Consider the following 20,405-nt stretch of genomic DNA (forward strand, 5'->3'; position numbering starts at 1 on the left):
TATATAAAAGGAATATTGATTTTACTATGAGTGAATAACTACATTTATTTTCTAAAAATACAAATTTTTTAAATTAATTTTTAATTGAAACATTAATAGTAAGAGTGAGTAGCTCACTGATAAGGCAATTGACTACTAACTCCAAGAACCTGGGTTCGAATCCGGCTGTGGCAGATAATTATTATCTGTTACCTGTAGCCGTTGAGTCAGCTCTGTGGATTCGGGAACCCTTCGGGCTCCACTCAGCCTCATAAAGTGGGTAAAAATCAGGCAGTCGAGGGTGATTCTAACCAAATCGTTTCATAACCGTTGGTCTAGTCGCAGTAATTCTCTATAAAGTACTGCATTCCTTACCCTTCATGGGTTTTAGAGCTGCAGATTTAATGTTTGGTGGTATTTATTCTTCATGTTTGAAATATTTACTCATGTTAATAAAATTTTTTTATTTATTTATTTATTGATATTTACAACTGTATAAAAAAATATACAACAAGTAAATTTGATCATAATGACATAATGATATGATACAGGATGTAGAGAAACTACCTAGTAGTAGAACTCTAAAAACAGTTTACAATATAAGGTCACGAGGCCATCTTCTTTTCAAGCGCCTCTGAGGATTGCCAGGAATGGAAGAGGAAGCAAGGTTAGAAACTAGTGGGTTTGGGTGGTTAGGGAGTTTATTATGGAAGGAATAATATCGGGTTTGGGCTAGATCGGTTACATAAGGAACATTTAGGTCTTTATGGATGGTTTTATTAGTAACAAAATAAGGAGCATTGAGGATTTTACGAAGGATTTTGGATTGTAAAGATTGGATACGAGAGGAATTCGAAGGTTTAGTGGAGCCCCAAAGCTCAACTCCTTACGTCCAGATGGGCCTTATTATTGTCATGTAGATCAGTCTTTTGTAATGAGTTGGAAGTTTAGACCGTTTGTCTAGTAAGTGCTGTAATAGTCGGAATCTGCGTGCAGTTTCCTGTCTTTTCAGTCTTGTGTGAGGATTCCAGGTTAGTCGTTTGTCAAGATGTAGTCCAAGATAACGAATCTGTTCTACAGGGGTAAGAGCCACATTATTAAAGTATACTGTAGGGCAGTCGGCAGGTTTACGACGAAGAGTAAATGTGATTTGTTGGGATTTATTTTTATCCTCCAATTTCGAAACCATTGATAATAAAATAAGTAAACAAATAAAGCAGTTGTTAATTAATCAGTGATACTTACAATAGTAATAGTAAATCCCATGCTATAATAAAAAGTCGTATTATCTCCTGGGCGGTATATTGTCCGATCGCACGCACATCTCAAATCGCATCAACGTAACACACGGAGCAGAGCCCCAGAGCAAACTAACATGTGACGCTGCCAAGAGCCAAGACCCATCTCCCTACCTCATACCTTATTCTGGGATAGCTCCTTAGGTCATTCATTCCGATTCTCAAGTCAGTCCAGATAAGTTTTTTTTTATGTCCCATGTTATATATAACATTGTAAGAGATATATATCTTGATTGGCTCACTGTAGTATTACTACCGTGATATAATAATAACTCATATAAATATTAACATGTTCATATATACAGTTAAAAGTATAGGCTAGAAAGCATGTTAATTTTTCTATGGAAGGTCGCTGATTGACCGAATAATAATAAAAGGAAAATATTTAATTTGAGCCAACGTTTTGCCCCACGTTTCAAGGCTTCATCAGGGCTAAAAAAGATAGAAACACTTAAATAATGTAAACATAAATGAACAAAGTAAATAAAAAGTTAAAAAAGATGCAATATAAATAAAAATGGAACTGTAGGTCTTGTCAAAGACTTATTCAACGGATTGTCTCTTACATTTTTTTTTTTTTAAGTTTTAAGGGAGTTTTAATATATATTTTTCACTTCCATATTTTTTAGGGTTTCGAATTTGAGATCCCCTAACGTGTAACCAAATTATAAACAAATGAAGGGAGAAAATTCGTTTTTAACCTGAGAATCATTTTCTAAAATCTTACCTTTAAGGAAGTTATCCAAATTTCTGGACAGATGGAAATTCAGAGAATAAGGTTGTTGGAGATAAATCCAGTGAATAAGGTGGGTGTGGAAGGACTTCTTAACACAGTTCGTTTAGTTTCTTCACTATTTGTCGTCAAACATCCAATGCAGGTTGTTTTTCGAAAGGTTTTCGATGCATTATGACAATACCACTCCAGTACGATGGTTTCACCTCTGGTCGAAAATGAAATTTTTTTCTTAGATCTGTCTTGTAAATTGAAATCGACCGATTGCTATCTTTATCATTTCATGATTCCTGAAGGTGATATCTGAATATTCATGTTCTTTCATTAGCGGCATATTTTACATACAGACTTGTTCAGGACTAAAAAAAGATAGAAACATTTAAATTATGTAAACATAAATGAACAATATAACTGAAAAATAAAAGAAGATGTACAATGGAATATAAAAATTATACAGAATAATAAAAGGTTATAGACAATTAATTAAAAAAGAAAATAACAGATAAAAAGAAAAATACAAAATACAGTTCCTATTAAGAAATGGGAAGAGGGGGATACTTTCATACTTTACTGTACCTTTCAGATTCGAAGTCAGAGTGAAAGTAACAGTTCACTTACATCCAGACAGGATGGCAGGATAACTTGGACTCTTAAAGGTACTAGTAGAAGAGCCCGGGGGGTAAAAAATGTCAGGTATTTTACCCCAATATTTGATTACTTTAATAAATACTATGCATAATTACTAGTCAAAATCGATACCACTGCCAAGTATAGTTAAGGAGAATGAAAAATGTCGGTTGTTTCAAAACGTTAAAAAAAAATAATTAATTTTTCTTTCAGAAGCTCTAAATCTTTAAAACTGTATACAATAATAAAAAATCTAATAAAATATCATTAAAAGTAGAGAAAAATTGCTAAAATATAACCCCTAAATAGAGCTATTTCCGTTCAATAGTTCACGAGATACATTTTTTTAAAAAGCAGCATTTCATAAAAAATTTACTGAAAAATAAGTAGTTACTGAATTTATATTGGGGAATCTATACCTCGAGAATCATTAGACGTACAGATGTCTGCCAGCACTCAAATGAAAACTAATTTAACGCACTGTGAAATAGAAAGTACACTTATCGTAGGAGTAGTTGATTTTATGATATTTGCTAAACTAAATAGATTTCTCTTAATTGTCAAGTGGAAAATGGATATTCATATGCAAATATCATGAAAACTACTCCTACGTTATATATATAATTTAAACTACTTAATAGTATGTTAAATTAGTTTTAATTTGTTCGCATTACAACATTTACTAGACAAACGGTCCAAACTTCCAATCCATTATAAAAGACTGATCTACATGACTGTTATAAGGCCTATCTGGACATAAGGAGTTCAGCTATGGGGCTCCACTAAACCATCGAATTCCTCTCGAATCCAATCCTTACTGTCCAAAATCCTTAATGCTCCTTATTTTGTCACAAATCAAATCATCCTGTGGCCAGAACCAGATACCAATCCTTCCATGATAAACTTCCCAACCACCCATAACAACTCGTTTCTAACCTGGCTTCTCCTACACTACCTAACAATCCTCCTAGGCGCCAGAAAAGAAGATGGTCTCGAGATCTTCTCCTTTAGACATTTTTTTGGAGTTCTATCAATTGGTAGATTCTCGACATGTTTGTATCATGTCATAATATCACTTACAGCAAATTTACTTGATGTGTATATATGTATACAGTTGTAAATAACAATAAATAAGTTATTAAAAATAAAATTGTTTGCTGGCAGACATCTGTATGTCGAATGGTTCATGACATATAGTTTTTTATAAATCAAACCTTTTGTACGAACAACTATAAATCAACATTTTGTGAATTTATTAAGGCAAATATCTCAAACTACTATTCCTACGAAGATAAATGCCACTAACCACTCAACAGTACATTAAACTAGCTTTAATTTGAGTGCTAGACATCTGTACGTTTAATTATTCCTGAGATATACGTTTTTAAACAGCCACTATTTATTATTCCCAATAACTATTTGGCTGACTCATTACTTTTGACTTGTAATTATAGATAATTTTCATTAAAGCAATCAAAAGACGGACTTTTTTCTCCGCTTGGGTTATTGTAATTCTGTTCAATAACATAAGTAAATATGATAAATGTTTCAGAACACGTGATAATTTTGGGAAAGAACAACCCAATGGTAGTACTATTCTAATCAATGCTTTAAGTTAGAAGAATGGTTTCTGACGACTCTGCTAAAGATATCTTTATCCTTTCGCATTTGACTGCTTGCTCAAGTACTTGTCGGAACTTCTTCATCTTCATTGCAGCGAGATAAATTTGGCAAAATTCCAAGGTGCTTCTGGCAAGTTGCCCAAATGACACTTATTATGACACAGCTCAATTCTGAGTCTTTTTATACGAGTCCTGAATCCGTTCTGACATTGAAAAAACAGACTATAAATATACTTTCTTTACTATGAAACTTTATAATAGACTATACTTAAAACTTTTAAATTGGCTTATACTAGTACACTTGGCAATGCTTCGCTATTGCTATATTTGAGAATGTACATTGATTATATGAACACAATTAAATAAAACAATGGACATGTATTCGTTCCAGTGGGCAAATTTTATATTATTGTTTTCTGCTTACGTTCAGTATAGATTTCAAGATTATTATCTACCAAATGATTATTTGTGTAGAATAAGAAAAAATATTGCCATTTTCAGGTAATTCCCATTGCCCGCATTTCGCTATCTAGATAGAGGGTTACTTAAAAAGAGGTTTAAAATACACTATTTTCTTATATAAGATTGTGGTACATTTAAAATTGTCCTTCAAATATAGGTGTTCTTAAAAGCGATTGGTTCTCATTAAACGGTTTCACTGCTTCAGTAAAAAAACAAAAATCAAATATCTCGCATGTCTATTCACTTTCATTACAGTTTTCCGTGGAATTGTAATAGAAAAAAATGTTTATTGTGTCATTAATAATATTGGTCCAATAAAGATCTTAGAAAGCAATAGATGATCTTTCAAATCAGACTCTAGAAAATTTGGAAATATGAATAGCCTCCAACGTATAATATGTATGTATAATAAAAAATAAAAACAAATTCGAGAATGTGATCCAAAAGTTCAACTTGTCGTATTCTTGTTAGTAAGGGTCCAATTTCAATTATTGTTTTTTTTTTTTTATTTGCTGGGAATTTGATCACCAATCCAAAAACATCCACAGTCCACGCATCAAAAATGTTTAATTTTGTTCACGACTTTATTCCTTCCGGGGAAATAGGGGATTTCAGTATATTCCTGGCGGGTTCCTGAGTTCAGCACTGGTTGCACACCACACACTTACAATAACATAAGGTCACTTCCAGTACACACCCTAGGGTCACTTCCCCTACCAGGATGGGGAAGCATGTCAGAGTCCTCTAAGGAGGCAGCCCCTCCTGACTCAGGGGTAATAGGCCGATAACCTACTCCTCTTAAATTTCACGTATTAATAATTTTCCAGAAATTTTCCGCGGTATATAATAGGTCAATATTACTACTCTTTTTTCTGGAAATGGTGTTTTCCACTTGTAAAAAAGATTCTTCCTATTATCTTCTTATGTTGATCATCTATCAAATCCTTTCATAATTTATATTTAAACGTTTTTACTACTAATAAGAATGTAATATGGTTAATTATATCAAATAAACAAAATTAGTGATTCTTTAGAGGACTTTTTGTAAAAAAATCGTCATTTAAATTCTGCCAGATTTAATTGTTTAAGACATTTTTAGTAGTACTTAGCTGATATTAAAGAACTTTTAATTGCATCTATCAAGTTTAATCAAAATTTTTAAATCCATTTTTGAGAAAATCACAGAAACGTGTAAAATCGATTTTATGAAATCTTAGGTCCAGTTGGTCGATTTTAAAAAATAAAGTTGCTGTAACATTCCGGGCACATACACGCCTTAAATGCGTAATTTCAGTTTCATATAACATTACGTATTTGAGCTAGACTGTTCACATACCTAAAATCCATTCTGTGAGACCTAACCATTTTAACTCAAGGAACCTAAAAATATGTAATTCAGTCAAAAAAATAGAAATAGAAATTTTTCACGATCGCAATTCTTCCCCATACTATGTATTCCATATAGATAAGTGAAAGAAAAAGACCAGTACTTAGTTTTACATAAAAAACTGTATTTGAGTAAGTGAAAATTTGTAAGTAATGTATGTTATAAGTACAGCAAGGTGTCAAAAATGCCTACCGGACTTATTTCGTGCTTGCTACAGAACTATCTTAAGGAGTTGTTTTAAGATATAATTTAGTGCGTAAAATTTGATTCTAAATCAAAGGTTGAGTGATACTCATGCCAAGTTCTTCTACTCTTGATGTAAAATTTAATTATTAAACAATTGATTGTGACTATATATTAATATTGAGTGATATGGGTTCAAATGTCATAATTAAATTGCGAGATTTTTGAAGATAAGACTCATTTGAACAAATTGTAAACATGAATAAAAGAAATTTATGAAGGACGTACCATCATACACAGTATAACTATATAGATTTAGGGTTGCAATTTTAAATATTTTCAAAATGACACTTAGGCTATGGAATCTCATGACGTCATTATTAGGTTTCTTGTTTCAAGGGCTGAAATTTTACTTCGCTGGCGAAGTCTAAAGACAACTGTAGAAATAAATTTGTTTATTTACACCTTGAGGTTACAGAGTTGTGATGTTTGAAAACTATATTTTATGAAGACTACATTTTATAATATAATATTCTGATAATATGAATAATTATAGTCTCTTTTTCCCGATTCTCGGTGAGGGATCGTTTGGGCAAGTTTATAAAGCAAGAAGAAAAAGTGACAATGAGATAGTTGCTTTAAAACTTATCAAAAAGGTACAATTAGAATTATTTGCATTAAATTCATCTTCAAGTATTTTCAGAATCATTTTGTTGTTACTTTTATCCACAACTTAAAATGCATGTCTGCCACAGGAATGTTAGTACTCAAGAGAATTCTATTAAAAAACAAAATAGGAATTTATGTAAAAAATATGTCTTCTAAATAAATTTTGTTAGTCTGAATTAGAAATTAGATCTGTTTACTTTAAGAGGTTTCTTGGAAAATCTGTTAATAACATTTTTGTAACTGTCATAAAGTATATGACACTCATGTAAGAATATGGTAAAATTGAAATAACCTCTACTTTTTGATGAAATGTAGGTAACATTAGCCCCAGGACACTTAGTTTTGGTTGTAGATTCGAATCCCACCTGGATCGGTCAAAATTTATTTTACAGTGGATCCTAGAAAAGAATGTTGACATTCACATTCTGGGACTGTATAGGTCCTAGGTAGCAATAAAAAAAAAAAAAAAACAGTTACTTTAATAACGTTGTTTATTTTTATGAAAACTAGTTGTGTATGATGCCTTAAAATAAGTATGATCATCAGGTATAATTTCATATATGATAGAAGAGTGAAAGTTTTAGTCGTGTTACTAATGATTTGGAAAAGTGGAGATTGCTAGTGTTGTTCCTGATAATTCTTAAGATTTTTACTTCAAATTGGGAAATGGGTTCTAGTTCATGATAATTACTATAAATTTTCGTTTTTAGCATGGACGTACTGAAAAAGAACTAATCAGTCTGAGAAAGGAATGTGAAATCCAGAGACATTTTAATCACCCTAACATTATCCAGATGTTTGATTCGTTTGAGACCGAGAATGAAGTAAGTCAAAAATACCAATACTTTATTAGATTTATAATTTATTATATTTCAGCGTCTTGTATTACTTTATTTTTTTTAGTTAGCACAATGTTTTATGATTAAATTTTGTTTATTCACAAAAATGTAAGGCAATATCTGAAATAGTTTAATTAATAATTAATGTTCTTTAAAGAAATATATATATATGTGTTTTTCCATCTTTATTCAATAGATCATCTGTCACATTATCTGAATAACCGGGTGCAATATGAATTTAATATAAATGGCATGGTGATCAGCACCCACTACTAACGTGAAACTTTATATGAGTTTATTACCCTGCCAGCTACTTCGCAGCCTTAATACCCAATTAGGTATTAAGTTTACCCAAAACTTAGACATTTTCGTTGTCTGTTGAGTTTATCGTGGAATGTTTTTAATGATATATGAGTATGATTCTTGAACTCTAGACATTTTTGAATCTGTGTTTTAACATTGTTTGTGTCCAGGGTTAGTGTGTTACAAGATTCAGTTTATTTAAATTATTAGTTCATAAATTTTTGGAGGAAGTTTTTAGTATTAGGAGTGAAATTTATTTGTCCAATTCAGCAAGATAAATGAGTTGAAATCACTTGTAAAAGCGATAATTATTGGATGATTAGAAAAGAAACTTGTAGGTTTTTCATATAATAGAAAAAAAAAAATCATATGCTTGTTGTAATATTTCTTGTTCCTTTATTGATGTTCATATTTCTTTTCAATGTTTTTTTTCTTCTTCAGCATTATCTAATTTTAAATTATTTTATAACATATTAATGAATAAATCCAGCAACAGATATGGCCTAAAACCAGGACTTCTATAGGAAATATCTCCGGTTTCCTAATCTACACTGATGTATGTTAAAGTATAGTAGAAGGATTTGAATTTTTAGACTAAAAAAAAAAAAATCATGAATTTATGATATATCTGTAAAAACAAAAAGATATGCATAAGACTCTTGTGCGGTAGAATTACAACACCTTTGGTTCTAGCATTTGTGGACAATTATATTATTTAATTTTATTGATGTTCACATTTCTTTTCAATGTTTCCAGATGTTTTTCTCTTCTTCAGAATTATCTAATTGTTAATTTTTCTTATTAACATATTAATGAATAAATTAAGCAACAGATGAGGCCTAAAATCAGGACTTCTATAGGAAATATCTCCGCTTCCTTAATCTACTCTGTCGTATATTAAACTATGGTAAAAGGATGTGAATTATTAAACTGAAATAGCTCTTTTTCATGTTAAATGTGTAATACATGTTTTTATTTTATTTAATATGTTACACTATTTTATATTTTGAGAATGGAAAGTGTTTCACTTTTCTTTCGATTCAGGCTAATTTGCTTAACCAAGACTTAAGATGTTTCTCTTAAAAATATTCATAGCAATCTTACTAATGAAATTTTATTATTCACCTATATACAATCTAATCTGTATAATTTATTTTTCTATACAAAATCTTTATAAATAAATATAGCGTTAAGAAATAGTAAAATTAAGAGAATTACCAAGTTAATCACATTGATCTTCGAGATCAAAATGCGTCCAAAGAAAGTCTGGTTTGCATATTAAGTTCTCTGAATCATATTTACTGGCTTAAGGTGTGATGGGAAGATTACACTTTTATCACTAAATTGTAAGATAGTCTTAAAATGACAATTTCTAATCTCTGACCATGACTAATGCCTGCCCATTTATCAACCATAGAGGTATAAACCTATTTATAAATAAATAATTAGTGGTTATATACATTTAAGTTATTTTTCAATATTGACCAGGAGACTATTAATGTATTTTTGTTTTTATATTATATATTTTTTTAATTTTCTTGGCAACATTGTCATAGGTAGATAATGTTATCAAGAAATCTTGAATAAATGCGATTTATCTAGTCACCAATTCCATTGATTTAATTATAGATAGCTGTCGTCACAGAATGCGCATTCAGAGATTTGTACCGTATCCTAGCTTCAGAAAGGTTTCTGCATGAGGAATTAGCGAGAAAGATTACAAGTGATTTAGTTTCAGCACTGTATTATTTACATTCTAACAGAGTGTTACATAGGTGAGACAAGTTTTGATATAAATTATAAGATTTACTTATGTAGTTGATTACAAGTATTTAGACCTTCCACTTTTTTGAAATATCGATATATTCCCCATCTGGGCTGTCAAAGTTTTCAATAGGTGGAGTTTCAACAGGACCTCTGCTTCTGAATGGAATTAATGTTTGATCTATTTGAATAGCTGCTTGATACAGTTCCTCTGACTCGTTCCTCAGCTCATCCAAAGCCAATTGTTGTGACATAAGCAGCCTTTCAAACATTTTAAGGTCAACTAATTGGCGTCTATGCTTATATCTTGCCCATTCCTTGAATAATTTAACACGTTCTACCAATGTTTCTTCACTTAGAGGTTCCAACACTCTCTTCCGTAGTTTTCTTTCATTTGAAAGTTCCTCTGGTACTTCACACTCATCTATTGGCTTGTACTGTCGTGTATTTTTCTCTAATTTTTTAATCTGCTTTTCCAATCGCCTTCTTCTCCTTTCTTCCCTCTGTTTTATTACCATTGGGTCAATCTTTTTTTTCTTTTTCAACGGTTCTCCCAACAAAGCAGGAGTCAAACGAAAATAATTTGGACATGATGTGGATATCTGCCTTGTGATATTACTCAATTTTAAAAATGTAAACATTCTTATTATAATTGATATATAATTTACAAATTAAAATTCAAAAACAGTGAACATAATATTATACAATTAAAAACAACGTAATTAAAAATATCTTTAAATAAAAATCATTCACTTTATGTTGTATCTATACTTGAATAACAACCGAATGAAAGAGGTAACTATTAGGTTATAAGCGTATGTGCTGCTATCTGAAGTTGATATTGAGAACTTATGAATTAAATGGAATCCTAGAATGCATTTTCTTATATTAAAAAATAAATCTTTGTCAATTACACCTAAACAATTATAGTTAATAAATTATATTTGTAATTATGTTATATTTTTTTCTTTTTATGGTCATTATTCTCTATTTACATTTTGTTTCTCACATAATTTGTGTGATCAAATAGAATAAATTATAGTAATGAAAAAAATATATCACTGTTGAAAATATTATTATAAACATTCAATCAAAGTATGCTTTATTAAAAAAGGTACATACAAGGTCATCATAATTATTATGATGCCGAAGTATATATTTAGTTTTTAATATATATTTTTGTTTATTTTAAATAGATGTTTTGTATACTTATGTGCTTATTATTTTTTTGTTTGACTTCCTCAAGGTACTACTACTATTTTGTCATGCAAGAAGCTAGTGGCTTATAGTACAAGAGCTTGGGTAGAAGAAAGTGAAAAAGTTATTTCAAGGCAATTTTTGATTGATTCAATAAAAACTATGTATGGTTACTAGTCAGAATTGATGAGTTTGCCAAGTATAGTTTGGGGGAATAAGAAATGGCTGCTGTTTCAAAATATTAAAAAAAAAAATTTCTTTCTCATCTCGATATCTTTAAAATTACTTATAATACTTGAAAACTTTATAGAACATCAAAATAAAAATCATCATTTAAAGTAGAGTACATTTACTAAAAGATGAGCTCTGAAAGAGCTATTTACATTTAATTGTTCCCAAGATACAATTTTGTGAAAGCAACATTTCTTAAAAAATGCACTGAAAAGTGAGCAGTTAGTGAATTTATTTTGTATATTTTATAAATTTTCATATCCTAGGAACTATTTGAGGTACAGATATCTATTAGCACTCAAATTAAAGCTTGTTGAAAGTACTATAAAGTATTGTATAACCTTTATCTTCGTAGGAGTGGTAGTTCTTATGATATTTGATAAATATCAATAATGAATAATATGTGAATAAAATAAATTCACAGAATGTAGATATCTAGTTTTTCGGACAACATTTTTGGGTCTATGAAAAACTCCTCTATCTCAGAAAATATTAAACTTACAGATGTTTTCCAGGACTCAAATTAATGTACTATAAAGAAGTGTGTGACACTTATTTTTTTATGGTTAGTTTTTATAATGGAATTTTATTCGAACAATCAGAAATCAATTTATTTTAGCAAATATGAAAACTACTACACCTACAAAGATAAATGTTTTTTGCTTTTATAGACATCTGTATATCAAATAGCTCCAACAATTACTTTACTTTGAACCATTGCAATTTTAAGATTTATCATATTTAATCTTACTTTGTTTATGTGGATAAAGCAAACTCTTTAAAATTTTACTACATCTATAATTTTTGACAGGGATTTAAAGCCTCAAAATGTTCTGCTAAGTGAAAAAGGAGTCGCAAAGCTCTGTGATTTCGGTTTTGCCAGAAACATGAGCTTAGGAACACATGTTCTCACTTCTATCAAAGGGACTCCGTTATACATGGCACCAGAACTTATGGAAGGAAATCCTTATGATCATAATGCTGATTTATGGTATTAAAATTTTTACATTATTTTACCTGTATGATATAGAAGTAATTTTAACTTTTGACTTTAAATTTTCAGGTCGTTGGGTTGTATCACGTATGAAATGGTTGTCGGTTCGCCTCCTTTTAAAACGAATAATATTTTGCATTTGGCAAATCTCATCCGCTGCGAGCCTGTGAGATGGCCAGTGTCCATTTCCTCAGATTGTCTTAGTTTACTCAAAGGTCTTTTGCTGAAGAATCCTATTGAAAGACTGTCCTGGCCTTATCTCTTAGAACATCCTTTCGTAAAAGGACATGTTTTGATAACTTCTGATCAAGGTTACATTTATTTGTTTATAATAGGTTTTTATAGTTGATTGTAGATTCAATGTGGGTAAAAGATGATTGGAGGTGTTGTCAGGAGAGTAATAATATACACAAATAAATTAAAATTTTAAAATTACTGTTAACTTTTTAGTAAATTAGTCATGACTAATTATGTCTCACAATTTTGCATTAATATTTATTATGAAACTTAAATTATTCATTATAGTTTCCTGAAATTACTCACTATTCATGATATTATTTTAAATGTATAATGTTTTAACATGCTAAATATTAGAAGTATAGTATTATATGCCAAATGTAGAGGAGCTCGGCAACTTTGTAACCTTTCTTCCGAAACCTTCAATAATTTCATTATTTTTATCCACTACTTTATTAGAGTTTTCAAATCATCCAAAACAAAAACAACACGAAAGAAACAGGAACTATGAATAACTAACCTATCAAAAGATCAGACAAAATGTTGCGTGACATCATTCTCCATTTAGCAGATCTATTAGCAAACTTTTAACCATCTTAAATATTTTATCGTTTTAATATGCTAAAAGAAGGAAATATTTTTCTATTTAACACAACTTATTTCTTTTTTATATATAAGAAGATGGTCAGGGTTGCGGTCAAAGGTGAAACAAAAATAGTTAACAACTATTTATTTTCCAACGTTTCGCCCCACTTTGCAGGGCTTCATCAGGGCTAAAAAGATACAAAATGAAACTATGATAAGATACAATGATAGGAATAAAAATAAAAAGATAAGATACAATGAAAAGAATAAAAAGCAAGTAACAAAGGCAAGAGTAAAAGTTTCATATAAAAATACGTAAAATATAAAGCTAAAAAAGTACAGGAGATGTATATAAAACAAAAACAATACGGGGAAAAAAAAAAACTATTTTTGTTTCACCTTTGACCGCAACCCTGACCATCTTCTTATATATCAATTTTTACGGTCAACTATATATACATATATACATTATTTCTTTTTTCATCAACTTTTGTCATTTAACATACTGTAACATGTTTAACTAAAGGTCATGAATACCTCTACTATAGTTTCTAAATTACTTCTCTATAGTTATGTCAAAATATCTGTTATTTATTTTTTTTTTAAAATAATTTATTATGTTCAGGTGTTACGTTACCTCTTACTAGTGAACTGACTTCATCTCAAGCTCATGCTAAAGAACTTCAGATGCAGGATATCATAGCAGCCCAGAACCAGTAAGCGTTTTAAAAATTATATTATCATATTGATAAATTCCTCTAATTATAGTTATTATGGCTTTTAAAAAATTCATAAGTCTTATAATTGAATTTTCATTTCGTAACCGCTGGCTTCACGGGTCAAGAAAGGTAAAGATTTTGGTTATCTATTGACTTTTAGCGATTTTATGATTATATAATTATCTTCTAATTTTTTTAATTTCAGAATAGTAGAAGAAGCTATTTTAGAAAAACGAAGATTATCTACTAAGATTATGGATGAACCGAAAATCAAAGCTAATGTGAGCATTAATCCGAGCAAGGGAGATTTTGATGATGAAGAACTTATTAGAAGATTAAAATGTATGGATGTACAGGATAGGTCTGAAATGCAGCCTGGTGAAGGGCCGAATATCATGTGTCCTAATCAAATAGTAAGTGTCAAAAAATATCTTTATGGTTCGAAACCAGTTGTAGCAGGTGATTCTATTGCTGTAGCTGTGAGTCAACTCTGTGGGTTCAGGGAGCCACCTGGGGTCCATCCAGCCTCTTAAAGTGGGTACTTCCTTACAAAGTACTTGTTGGGGCGAGGGGTGTTTCGTATGGGACAACCGATCTCTTCCCCAGAGGGTAATGTTCGCTGGTTCGAGATAAAATAAAACAAAAAAAAGTAACGGAGGACCTGAAATAAATATCACATAAAAAAAAATAATCGAGAAAATGAAATAATAAAAAATAACTTTCCAAGTGATACAAAGATTTAATTAATTAAAATATAAACAAAAACATGAATTGTTATGTTGTTAAAAAAAAAAGATCGTGGAGTAAAAGGGATGAATATATTTTGATACATGTACAAACAAAAAGAAAAAAAAAACAATTCTATTTACACTAGAAATAATACGTTAATTAAAGCAAAAAAAAAAGAAAATATGAAACTCGAAGGAAGAAAAGAAAGTCATTCACAGATGGGCCTGGGGTCGATATGCGCATATCACTATAACATTACGAGTCTAGAGTTGGTTGCCCAGGATGACCGCTGGCGAGCTGGTGAGAGAGAGGTTACCAGGCAACCCGATGACTCCAAAAAACGTAGACTGCACTGAGGTGACTGCCGGTGAAAGGGTTCCAAAACAAAATAGCTCCTCCAAACTAGAGTCAACAAACAATGGCGGTGGAGCGTCCGTGAAGCAGTGCGTCTCTCTCGTCTTACGTCGTGCCAATGCCAACTAACATCGCTCCAGTGCTGCCTAAATCTTCACTGCCAACTGCCTCATCCGCGGTTATGCAGGAACTAGCTCCACTGCCTTCAGTATTGTTCTGCACCTCCTCAGTGTATTTATAAACACTAAACCTCCTTATTATTATTTACCAAATTGAAATTACTTATAGTTAAAAAAAAATAAATAAATGAATAAACATAAACTTACAACTAACAAAATTAAAAGTCACTTGGAAAGTTGTCAAAACAAAATTAACCTAAACAGAAATAAAAATTTTGGGCTTTAACATACCGCCCACCAAAAATGAAATTTTTATAAACTCCCCTCCTCAGGAAGTAACAGTGAAAGAAGAGCAACAGGTCGTACGATTTTGGTCTTTCCCATTCGCAGTTTCACCACTGTAACAACTCAATCCTTGCCAGGATATGCTTCCAAAACTCGAGCAGTAGGCCATTGCAAAGGTGGAATGTTACGGTCTCTAAGAAGAACTAATGTGCCCGGAACGATGGAAGTGTGGGATTTCGTCCATTTGACCCTCTGTTGAAGCCAGTTTAGATAATCCATCCGCCACCGATTCCAGAAATCACTCATGCAACGCTGCAAGTGTTGCCACTGAGATAGGCGGTTTCTTGGAATATCTAACAAATCCTGTTCTGGCGGTGCTACCAAAGATGCTCCAATCAAAAAATGTCCCGGGGTGAGAACTTGATCATCTTCAGGCTCAGAAGATATCGGATATAGGGGCCGGGAGTTAAGAACAGCTTCAAAGCGGGTGACTATTGTTGCCAACTCTTCAAAGCTGGTCTGCTGATTACCAACGATTCGGATGAGGTGATATTTGCAAGATTTAATTCCCGCTTCCTATAGTCCCCCAAAGTGCGGTGCTAAAGGAGGAATGAAATGCCATTCTACCTCTTTAAGTGTAAAATATCCCTTCAATTTGTCTATGATTTCTGTAGAGGTCCACCACTTATAGAATTCTCTCAGCCGATTTGATGCTCCAACTAAGGTGGTTGCATTATCAGAAAATACCTTGCTCGGTAATCCCCGTTGTGCCACAAACCGGTCAAAACAGGCCATGAAAGCATCCGTGCTCAACTGTGAAACCACCAGTATGCACAGCCTTGGTGCTGAAGCAAATAAAGAGGCAGATATATGCCTTACCCAATACAGCCTTTCATTGCTGTGATTCCTTGATGAAGAAAGGGCCAGCGAAATCAACCCCAACATTTAGGAAGGCCCTGCCTTGTGTAAATCACGATTGCGGCAGATCGCCCATGACAGTGTTTATCCCCTTTACTCTCCACCGATGGTATGTCGCGCAACGATGAATGCGTGACCTATAACGGTCCCTCTTCCGGCAATGATCCAAAATCTATTTCGAAGAAGAGAAGCCAAACGTTGAGGCCCCGTGTGATGGTAGGTTTGGGGTAAAGGGTCAATCGAAGGATTGACAAAACGATAGTTGGCGGGTAATAGTAGGGGATGCATCACAAGAAATAAAAGAGGGGTAAGACGCAACCTACCGCCCACCCTAGCCAAACTAATGGGATTCACAAAACGATTGAGCGACCCCAACGATTTCACCCCCGACGATAGGTAAGAACTTTTCGAGGACTTATACTCCATCAGAGTATCGGTAGTTCGGAATTGATAGAAAATGTAGAAGAAAAAAAAACGATTATGACATTGCAACGTCGGGCCCGTGAGCGAATGGTGATAGACCCCCTTACTCATTGCAAACAATTGAGAACGAAAGCTGTTGGTGGAGCTGTCTTTTAGAACGGTGTGAGGCAGGAGATGACGTTTTCCAGCGGCGATGGCATGTGAAATGTAGCCTTTATCACGATATTCCCGATTAACCTTGAAATATTCATGTGATAGGGTGCGTTTCTTTTCAAATTTCTTTCGAAAATTTTCAAAGTGGTTGAGGTCTCCGTACTTAGAATTGTTCATTACCAGAGAACTGTGTTTAAACGAAAATTTCACGTTGAAGTGGCCGACTTCATCGGGAGAGTGGGAATTGACGAAAAACCTCTCACATTGAACACCGAGAGGGTCCGATTTTGAAACGCTTGCGACTTGATCCGTTTCCCAAAATTCGTTTATCTCCTGCGTGAAATTGTCCCATCGTGTATACGGAGTGGTACAATGAAGGATCGTGCTGCGATTTTGATTTTATCGGGTGAATTGCCGTTAATCGGTCCCATTAGGATCCAACCAAAAATGGTTTCGAGGGCTCTAGGTGCTCCCTGCCCTGATTCTAAATTGCCAATGCGCAGAATATTGACAAACATGTCGGCTCCTTAGTTGCTGTAGGTGACAAGTGACGTGATACAGACATGTGGAGAATCTGCCCATTGATAGAACTTCAATAACATTTCTAGAGGAGATTTCGAGGCCATCTTCTTTTCATACATCTAGAAGGATTATTAGGTAATGAAGGAGAAGCCAGGTTAGAAACAAGTGGATTTGGGTGGTTGGGAAGTTTATCATGGAAGGATTGTATCTGGTTCTGGCCAAATTCGCAACATATGAGACATTGAGGTCCTAATGGATGACTTGATTCATGACAAAGTAAGGAGCATTAAGGATTTTAGACTATAAGGATTGGATTCGGGAGGAATTTGATGGTTTAGTGCGACCCCAGAGCTCAACTCCATATGTCCAGATAAGCCTTATAATAGTCATGTTGATCAGTCTTTTGTTATGGATTGACAGTTTAGACCGTTTGTCTAGTAAATGTTGTAATAGTCGGAATCGACGAGCAGTTTCCTATCTTTTCAGTCTTGTGTGAGGATTCCATGTCAGTCGTTTGTCCAGATGTAGTCCATTGAAAACTTGAATTGAAAATTTTTCAAGATCACTATTCTTCCTCTTATTATGGAAAAAGTAAGTGAAAGGAAAGAGGAATAATTTCGAAAATATTATTTAAAACATTATTTTAATTATTAGCTAATCTAAAATAGTTGCTCGGTATTACAGTGGTTCTTGTCTTTGGATTGTATACTCTTGCTCTACTGGACTATTTCCTTCAAACTTTTAGTTAAAAACAGATTTTATTTATTTTTAACCATTATTCTAGGTCATTAGTTTTTAAAAATTAACTATTTACCAAAATTATTAGAATATATATTTTTTTGTTAAGGAACTAAAAGAAATTTTAAAGCTAGATGAAGGATGTCAAGAAGTGTGCCTTAATGCACTCGAATCCGAGGAATGGCTGGTGTTCTTACAACAAAGTATGGAAGAAATTATGGATGGTGATACTGAGTCGATCAGTGACGCTGCATTTGTAAATATGGTGTGTAGGGCGTTGAGTTCCAGTTCAGCTAATGTCGTAGAATACATTGCCAGTTTATTTTCAATACCTTTTACAATCGACTCCATATCAGAAGCTCAATTAGAAAAGATTCGTAAGGTTGGTATTTAATATATATGTGTATATATTTATTTGTGTACTGTATATTTTTATTACAAATTTTTGTCTGTTCAGCTTAGTTATCTCACCAACAATCGTTCATGGCCTTATTTAATTCATTTTTTCAAAGGAATTCTTTCTAATATTTTGATTTCTTTTTGATAAAAATTCTGGGGAAAAAAATCTTATTTATCTTAATATATTAAGCAGAAGAGGTTGTTTGTTTAACACACTAATTTTAGAAACAGCTTATCCTATTTTGAAAATTAGTTTTTTGTCTAATAGACTGTTTATTGAGAAAGGTGTTAGGATTTATAATCACGAAATGACCCAAGTCATAAAACCTATAGTATTATAAATCCTAAAAGGAATGGAGCAGAAACCAGATTTTATTCTGTTACTGTAGCCTTGAGTCAATCTTGTGGGTTTATCTGGGGACCACTCAGCCTTATAAAGTCATTACCCTTAATTGGGTTGTTGAGTCTGATCATAAACTTTGCTTTACACATGGGGGATGACAAAGCTTGGTTTGGAGTTGTGGTCCCCGTATTAAAGAGACAAAAATATATTGTTCTGGGTAACCTACGGCAACCGAAAGGTTGAGTCGGAAAGGCTGTATAGGATTAGTGCCCCATGTGGCCAACAGCCAAATCTCACCTCCTCCAGCGCTCTCGGTGAAAAGAAACAACCCAGACTAAGGTGAGAAGAGAGCCATCTTGTCTCCTGGTAGAAGCAATCCATTCTTTTTTTTGTCTCATCAGGAATCTACCATGAGTGAGTAGAACTCCTGGAGTTGTTCTCGGAAGCAGAGGGAAGAGAGGCATGAGAATGTGGAGGGAAGAAAGAACCATGGAGTAAGTTCATCTATCAATAGTTAACATCCACATCATCATCAACCACCTCAATTTTAGATCTACAATTTCCATAGCCCTGTCATTCAAAATTTTACTAACCATTTAATCATAAATGTTTTCTTTCGGTCACCCCATACACCACTTGTAACATAAAACAATAGAATTTTATTTCATTTAATCATATCTAATTTTTCAATTATACAGTCCACTCCAACCCAACCAGCCAACAAAAGTGAAGTGTGTCCGGCAATTCGGTTGAGGGCATGCTTCATACAATATATATTTTTTTTGTTTTTTATATACGTACACTAAACATTATATATACTCGTATATATTTCTGTACATATACTCATAATATACACTGTTTATATGTATGTGAAGTAGGTCAGTATACAGTGGGTGTATTACCGCTTGATCCTACACAGTTATAGGGACCAAGTCCTCCTGCGCAGTAATAGAGATCTAGTTCTCAAGTTTAGACACTGTCTCAGTTTAAGTAACTGTTAGGGATCAAGTCCTCAGAGACTGTTAGTTACAGACAGTATAAGTGTTAGTTGCTCAATCCTCAGTGGGACGTAGTGGCACAGTTAACAATATCGAAGACGAAACGGAAGAAGAGATCGCTCTGTGAGATAGTGAGTTCAAGGCTCCTTTTTTGGTTTATTTAATAATGTTTTATTATTATTATTATTGGCACGACAGACCCTGGAGGTCCAAGGCTTCACGCAATGTACTTAGGAAATACATCGTGGTTTTCATAGGGGGGGTTCGTCGCTCCCATGCCTATTTTTATGAGTGCCACCCATAGGCTAACGGGCCTCACAAATACCTGGGGGGAGGCTGTGAGTGAGTATGCTTGAAAATATCCCGGATAGGGCCAGGGACTCGAACTTGCAATAATGTTTAATTTTTTTTATTAATAAAATTTTATTTTTAACATTAAATTTGAGAAATATTTAATTTTAAATTTATATATAGGAAGATTGTCAGGGTTGCGGTCACAAGTGAAACGAAAATAGTTTACAACTATTTTATTTTCCAACGTTTCGCCCCACTTTGCAGGGCTTCATCAGGGCTAAAAAGATACAAAATGAAACTA

The 20,405-nt window shown here is 32.8% G+C and overlaps 3 protein-coding genes across 4 annotated transcripts in view; 1 reads left to right on the plus strand and 2 right to left on the minus strand.

The window, feature by feature from the left end:
• Positions 1–1,366, minus strand: part of LOC106693005 (chaoptin) — a 46,091-nt gene extending 44,725 nt beyond the window's left edge. The window contains exon 1 of the mRNA XM_014414692.3: positions 1,225–1,366. Coding sequence (XP_014270178.1) covers positions 1,225–1,245 — 21 coding nt within the window. The 5' untranslated portion in view covers positions 1,246–1,366. The remainder of the gene's footprint in view (positions 1–1,224) is intronic.
• A 5,381-nt stretch (positions 1,367–6,747) lies between these two features.
• fu (STKc_STK36 domain-containing protein fused) overlaps positions 6,748–20,405 on the plus strand; it is a 24,936-nt gene continuing 11,278 nt past the window's right edge. The window contains exons 1-8 of one of the 2 annotated variants that reach the window (XM_014438284.2): positions 6,748–6,947; positions 7,671–7,784; positions 9,732–9,877; positions 12,106–12,285; positions 12,358–12,599; positions 13,736–13,826; positions 14,035–14,242; positions 18,180–18,452. In XM_014438284.2, the coding sequence (XP_014293770.1) occupies positions 6,834–6,947; positions 7,671–7,784; positions 9,732–9,877; positions 12,106–12,285; positions 12,358–12,599; positions 13,736–13,826; positions 14,035–14,242; positions 18,180–18,452 (1,368 nt within the window). In that variant the 5' untranslated portion in view covers positions 6,748–6,833. The remainder of the gene's footprint in view (positions 6,948–7,670; positions 7,785–9,731; positions 9,878–12,105; positions 12,286–12,357; positions 12,600–13,735; positions 13,827–14,034; positions 14,243–18,179; positions 18,453–20,405) is intronic. The other variant, XM_014438361.2, reaches the window with a different exon arrangement.
• Positions 9,830–10,652, minus strand: mRpL40 (mitochondrial ribosomal protein L40). Its single transcript, XM_014438470.2, has one exon. It carries the CDS (start codon positions 10,505–10,507, stop codon positions 9,935–9,937), a length of 573 nt encoding a protein of 190 aa, XP_014293956.1. The 5' UTR covers positions 10,508–10,652; the 3' UTR covers positions 9,830–9,934.

This window comes from Halyomorpha halys, unplaced genomic scaffold (genome assembly GCF_000696795.3).
Source record: "Halyomorpha halys isolate HHAL.00 unplaced genomic scaffold, Hhal_1.1 Scaffold1.1, whole genome shotgun sequence".
Lineage (NCBI taxonomy): Eukaryota > Metazoa > Arthropoda > Insecta > Hemiptera > Pentatomidae > Halyomorpha > Halyomorpha halys.